This window comes from Porites lutea, chromosome 5 (assembly GCF_958299795.1).
Source record: "Porites lutea chromosome 5, jaPorLute2.1, whole genome shotgun sequence".
NCBI lineage: Eukaryota > Metazoa > Cnidaria > Anthozoa > Scleractinia > Poritidae > Porites > Porites lutea.
This window is the reverse complement of record NC_133205.1, coordinates 41,775,156-41,782,014: the sequence shown is the minus strand read 5'-3', so window position 1 is coordinate 41,782,014 and position 6,859 is coordinate 41,775,156. Positions and strand designations below refer to the sequence as shown.

At 42.2% G+C, this 6,859-nt stretch overlaps 1 protein-coding gene across 1 annotated transcript; it reads right to left on the bottom strand.

Moving 5' to 3' along the window:
* Window positions 1-282: 282 nt before the first annotated feature.
* LOC140937148 (bcl-2-related ovarian killer protein homolog B-like) lies at window positions 283-3,315 on the bottom strand. The gene is made up of 2 exons (XM_073386680.1): window positions 2,465-3,315; window positions 283-769 (listed from the first exon to the last, which is right to left on the bottom strand). Exons 1-2 carry the CDS (start codon window positions 3,038-3,040, stop codon window positions 662-664), a joined length of 684 nt encoding a protein of 227 aa, XP_073242781.1. The 5' UTR covers window positions 3,041-3,315; the 3' UTR covers window positions 283-661.
* Between the last annotated feature and the right edge of the window lie 3,544 nt (window positions 3,316-6,859).

The following is a 6,859-nucleotide window of genomic DNA, read 5'->3' as shown; positions in this document are numbered from 1 at the left end:
GAACAGCAGGATGATCTAGAGGATGAAGTCCTTGAACAAGAGCTCGGTTGCATAAGGCAACTTGGGATTAAGTGTTTATTTCCTGCTATCACTCTCTTTGGCCTGGAGGATATCCATGCTCAATATCACCGAGCAGTCGGCCGAAGGCTAAGTTTTGAAAAGAGAATAAAGAGTACTTCCTTCCGAACGCAGAAAAAGATTGCCGAAAATTCGCGCTCAATCTCAATTTGCTGTATTCAATCGTACCCAGGTCCCTGAATGATCAGCTACCATATATGACTTGATCGCTGAGTTTCCCTGATTGAGCTGCTGCTCGGACTTTAATTGCAGAGTGAGACCGGAGTTCACTTGGACCGACACCTGAATTTGTTAAACTATTAAACGAACCATACACAAAGCAATGAAGACTAGTCAAGAAACGTGTTGTTTATTGACTAATAATAATTATTAGTGGGTGGGGCGCGATCAGGAGAGAGAGCACCCATGCATCCGTTCCCTAATAGAAAATAATGTCTATATATGACGGCATTTTCCCAAACCAGAACTTGATGGAATATTCAGAAAGTTGATAACGACCGCTATTCAGATACAGCTAGGCGATGCAAGCTCCTCCTTAAGCAACTCCCAACGTGAACGGTTGAAATGACGCAGCTACGTTGATTCACTCGCCAGGCTTCTGTTTCAGTCTTGGTTGATTTCGTTTTAACCATTTGCTAAAGGAATTCATTACAGACCGCTCCTCTTCCTTGAAATGCGAAACGAGGCCCTCCTGTAAGTCGGGATTAAAACAAGCATATCAGTTTTAGAATAAGTGCTTTGACCTCTTTATAATTGAGTTTCCGGTGAGAAGCCTAAACTAAGCAAAATTTATGTACGTTTCCTCATTTGTTTGTTTGGTTAATTTGTTTACTGGCTTACGAGCACGCTCCAGTCCCTTACCAGAAGTATCCGTTTCACATAATTTTATGCCCACAGCCTCTTACCTAGCCTAGTCCCTAAGCATCAATATTGGGCCCGGCCGATGTGTTTCGGGTCACGTGATCTGAGCGAGTTTTTGAGCCATTCGTCTCTAACCCTAGCGCTAACCCTAAAACAGCATTCTTTAAAAAAAAAAAGATCGACTCCAATCCCGGCCCCGGCCCCGGCCCCGACGCCGCGTTTTACTGACACCCTACCCCTTTCACATACTAGTTTAAAACGATGTATCCCTTTTAACTATTGAGCTGTTTTAAATGCACCGTCTTTTCAATATCACTAAGCCAAAAAGATTTCTCTTCTTCACAACCCCGGAAAAAATGTGCTTGATAGCCCCTTATCTCCCATAGAAATCCCTAAGGCTCTTTTGGGCGAAGTTTCGCCCCCTCCTCCCCGGGCTAGTCTGAAAGGATAGGATAGGATAGGATAGGATAAGTGCTTTATAATCACCAGAGCGCCTACAGACACACGTGCTTACAACGATAACAAAGATTTTAGTGCAATAATTACAGTGGTGTACATTTGTAGAATTTATACAACTATTAAACAAGGTTATATTTAACGCGTCTATCTCTTTTGCGGAAGCGATCATATACGTATTTAGCCACAATAAAAGAAGAGGGAGACTGAGGAGAGCATGAAGGTGTACGGCAAAAGGACCCTCATAGCCCCAAATCCCTTCAGAAATCTTCGAAGCTTCCTCGAATATCTTCGGACGTCTTCGGATATGATCGTATTCTTTACGAAAAATGCATGTCCTCCAAGGAATAAAATCACACCATCGACTCAAAACAAGGCAAAACAACAGGAATGAAACACTGAAAAGCAATTGTTCGCCCTAAGATACCCCAGCACAGAAAAATCTGTCTCACAAGCCACGCTCAGTCTGTGTCCAGGAGAATTGTAACACATCCTTTTGATCGAAAGAGGCAGAGCCGATCAAAAGGATCTGTTTTTTTTAAAAAAGCTGTTAACTACAAGCTAAAACCTAACGAAAATCAGGTTACACAAAATAACCCAGCCCCTCTCCCCCGCCCCCGCCTCCCCACCTTACCGGGAAGTTCTCTAATTATAATTTCTAAATGAATTTTGCGTTTGATATATTACTAGTGATCTAGGCAAACAACACGAAATAAATAAGAAGGAAGTTTTCGCCGAGTATTGCAATGAGTACTTTTAAGAATATACTGAAGTATGAGAGAGTTTGAAGGAGGACACGCTTGAGTGACGGAAAAGCCACTCAAGCGTTTTCTTTTCACAATTTAATTGTTTTGCTAGCTTCACACGTACACAGTTAATCCAAAGAAATGCAAATTAACGTAGTGTAAACCGGCCCTGATCTGTAATAATTCAATTCAAATAAACGCACGCGAGTAATTTCATTGAAATTTTAAGTTACCACAGAAGAATAAACACAATCCTAAAAATGACCGGAAGACTTAATGTGGTTTGATCTGATTGAAATAGATATTAAAACGAGCCTACTCACCCATCCGCCATTCTGTCTAATCCACGGACTTAATCGCCTAGCACAAAATCGTCCCATCCATCCGGACACATTGCGGATAAATCTCGTGTCACCGGCTTGAGTAAAATCATACGCAAGCGCACCGGCAAAAGCGTATACCGCGACAATGCGTCCCCAGTTGATTCCCGAGGCAATGATATTCTCCGAGACGCGATTGAACATATGACAGACGAGGATCCCAAGATTTATTCTAAAGTTCAGTTGTTCCAACACGTTTATGTAGAGCTTGGGGTAGCTATTTTCTAGTAATGTACCCACTTCACAAAGAGTCTTGATCACATCTTCGGAACACGTGGCAGATGAATCGAGCCTCTCGTTTTTACGGCTCTTTGGATTAAAAAAACACAATTCTGAGCGGGTAAATCTGGCTTCGATGTACTTCTGGCACAAAAATGCAGCTTGTTCTGAAATTTGGACTTCCTCAGCAGACAACGCGGTTGAAACATGCTTGATACCTTTCCTCGCCTTTCGAAACAGAAATCCACTTAAACTAGTCCAAACGCGAACTAAAAATCTCCAGATGATTGTCAGCTCCATAATTTTATATACGCGTGTGTTAACAGAGCCTCGTGTTGTCGTTTGAAGTTCAAAACAATGTCAAGCTTACTGTATTGAAATTACCTGTCCACTTCAAATTTACATATGAATACAAACGGCGATCGGTGCGAAATGATTGTGTATGCTGGCGGACGTTTGTGCCCTCACGAGGCTCTTTATAGAAGCAACGTAAGGAAATTAAATGAAAAGCATCTGTCCTCTCAGTATCGCAATGATCATGAATAGTGAAATGAGACACTGTGATCAGAGTCTGGGGTATCGATATTAACCTTGACCCAGTGGGCGCTCTTTTCAACAACACATGTAATAACTGGGTTCAAGCCGGGTACTTCGATGACGTTATTGGTGGATAAGTCGCTTTTCTTTGCTTCCGTTTCAGAAGAAAGAGGATTTTTGTTTACCAATAAATGATTACGAATATGGTGTTTCGTTTTTAAAAATAAAACAAAAACTAGTTTGCATAACATCCGTTTCAGATTTTTCAGGGGCACCCAACGTTAATTTTCGGAAAATATCTGTTCGGAAGACGATTTGAGATCTAGAATTTTCGGAATGATTTGTTGTAAAATTTCTTTCTGGCTGAAATCTTCGAAAAGGTAAGTTTTGATTCCTATAATTTTCGGATCACTAGACTTTCAGCTAGGAAATCCGACCAGATGAGCAATTTTTAGGGGATAAAAATATGCCTATATCTACCGTTTAAATACTAAAATACGTTTAACAATGCTTTCGAACTACATTCTCGGTGGGTGCCCCTGATTTTTGATAACCTACGGTGCGCACATCAGGTCCGGACAATCTGCGAGACATGCGAGCTATGGGAAAAATAGAGTTTTATGAAATTGTAAATGTATGAAAAATGTTTTCCTGCTTAGTTCCGAGGTTTTTGCTGATGGAATATTGCAGAATTACGCAGTATTGGTCGACTTTCACTAATTAGAGTTAATTAAGCGCACATTTTACTGGCTTTACGGATTAGGATTAAGCCGCGCTCTTCAAGGTTAAAATCTTTTTTAACGGATTAGGGTTAAGGGCTTTTTGGCCTTAAACTTTCGTTTACAACGGTTAGCTTTCGGTTAACTTTTTTTCGTATTACTGTTTTTTCGACTTTTTCTATTTTTCTTTCGCATGGCTCGCTGGCACGCACTATGCCTAACTCGCGCCCATCGTCTGGTGTCAACCTTTTCATAGCCTGTGTAAGGGACTGTACAATAATTACCAGGAGGGGGTGCTGAAAAACTAGAGTTATCTAGCAAAAACTTAGACAGTACCCCCCCTCCAAAACAAAAAAAATTAGTTCTAACCCCGCCTCTGTTATGTTAAAAATAACATCGCCCCCCTCCTCCTCCCACCACACTGGTAAACTCAAAACTGGACTGAGCTGCCATCACAGCTTCAATAATGACAAACGTTATTATGTAACATCTAGTATCGAGAAGGATGTTGATCGCTTGATTGAAGATTTAGACAAAGCATTTGCTAAGTACCGGGGTGCTTACCACATTGGCTCAAAATCTACAACTTCTGAAGCCAGAAAGAGAAAGGAGCAGAGAAAAAAATCAAAGAACAGGAGATTGAACGCACAGACGAAAAAGAGCTTGCATTATATTTAGATCCTTGGGAGGAGAACCTGTTGAACTTTGTTATGAGCCACATATATATGGAATTCAGCAAATCGATTCAGTCGATGAAACATTACTTTTATTCACATCAAAAACCGACAAAGCTTGTCTAGGAGATCTGTTTGATTCCCATTGTTTTAGGGGGAAGCTGAGAAACAAGTTCATGATTTTTGCTTTACATAGGATCAGCTCAATTAATTACAAGACGGGTTAAAATTGATCAGTTGTGAATTTGCTTTTCATTGTGATGGAATATTTTCAATAAGCGTTTAACAGCTGTTCGTGTTGATATTTGTTAGTCTATCATGATGCCTGTATTGAGAATCTTTTATTGCGTTTAATTTTATTTACATTTCGAATAAAACTTAAGGCTCCCCCTCCGTCAAATGAGTGATTTTACTTTGAGCCCCCCTATCTTGGCAGCAGTTTTATGTAATGCCCCCCCCTCTAGTTTTTTAGCCCCCCCTCCTGATAATTATTGCACAGTCCCTAACCGCGTACCTTGCCGGCTTCGCCGCTTGCGAAAATCCCTCGTGTTATCGCTGCCTAACCGCCGCCAGGTTATAGCTCAGTTGGGTTACGTTAAACAGCACCTAAAATTCTCGGCAAAAAATACTGGGTGAAGTAATTGTAATTTAAAAAAGACTCAAGTTCCCCGAGGATGACAGAACAGGTACAAATTTTAGTGCCGCTCAGAATGCATTATTCTAGAGGTCTAAAAGTACTTTGCTGGATATCCTAAAAGTGTTTTCAATGTATTTAGGAGGAAACCGTCGTTTGGCGCCCCGGCCAGTTTTCCTTCAAACGCTTGCCACTCGTGCCTGCTATGTTCTTGATCTGTAGGGAACCTACAGTGCTTCTTGGTAGGAAGGACCCTAAACTGTGAAGTTGAGTCAACGGCACTAGATAAAAATCGCCTTCTTTGTAATTCTCAATATGGCGTAATGAAAAAAAACTGAAGGATGACTGCTTCAGCGACCTCGCTTTAACATATTGGCTACTCTGCAATCGGTAAGGATGACTACCGAAATTGAGCAGCGCACCGGAAGATGGAAACTGACTGAAAAAGGATCTAAATTTGGCATTATCTTGAGAAGTCCGGTGCGAGTGGAAAGCGATCTTGCAAAGTCTGCACACGGAGATCTGCTCCTTTTGCCGGTCCTCTTGACGGATCGCGCAAAAAAGCCACTGCCAGTAGGAGAGAACCCTGGGAACGAGGTTGATTCCCCGCCAATTAAATATTGAAAAGGCGCGTTTTTGGCCTTCTCGTGCGCGGCTTCATGCTCCATTTTTGAGGGGATTGAGAGTTCGCTGCTGCATCAATTATTCTGTCCAAGATTGTAGCTTATCACGACTGCAATCTTTTGATCAATGGCGATGGTCGAAAGGATCGCGACGCGGCGCTAAGGACTCCAAGGGTCGGGTGTAGAGAGCAAGAGGACTGCAACATAAGGATTTAGTTGATCTTCCGGGTAAGGGAAGGAAATTACTCACACGAGAACGGCATGGCCCTCTCTCCTCTTTCTTTCACACGGCACCGTACGAATTTTCGGCTGGCTGAAAAATTTGACCGGAACACTTCCTTCACGACGAACCTTTTAATATTTCCGCACTGTTCACACGGAGCTGACGAAAAAGGTTGAACTTTAACTTTTGTCGGTGGTTTTCAGTACCATCTGCCGGATACTGTCCATGCGCAGAGCGGCTACTTTAGCAAATCCAAAATGGCGTCTCCAAGCTGAGTTACGCATTTATGCCACCACGCCTTTGCCGCACAAGAATTTTGTCGCTGATGGTGTTGACATCGCGCTGGTGAAATTTTCGATCGTACCGGCTAATAATTTAACCTCGATTTTTGTGTTTAAAATTTTGAACAGCTAGGCGTCTAAATTCGTATGGTTCACTGAATGTGGTTCCGTGTGACGAACTCATGAACGTATCCTCAGTCGATCATCCGAATAAGGGTGTAAAGATAACCTTCATACCAGCAGACGTACGAGAAGGAAGGAAGAAATCGGGCGAGAACGCGATGGCCATTTCTGGCTGTCGCACGCTAATTAAAATTGTCTCTTTCCTCTGTAAACAGGGTTCCGAGTAAAGGCCAAAGGCGACCGCATCAATAGCCTCCCCGCAGACGTCCGTTGGGGTTCGTTTGTCACGCATTTGACAAACGAAC

What these genes read in the sequence shown, in the direction of transcription:
- LOC140937148 (XM_073386680.1), bottom strand. Translation starts at nt 3,040, where the DNA reads ATGGAGCTGACAATCATCTGGAGATTTTTAGTTCGCGTTTGGACTAGT. An exon ending in TTAGACAGAATGGCGGATGG is followed by an intron (nt 770 to 2,464) that starts GTGAGTAGGCTC and finishes CCCGACTTACAG; the next exon opens with GAGGGCCTCGTTTCGCATTT.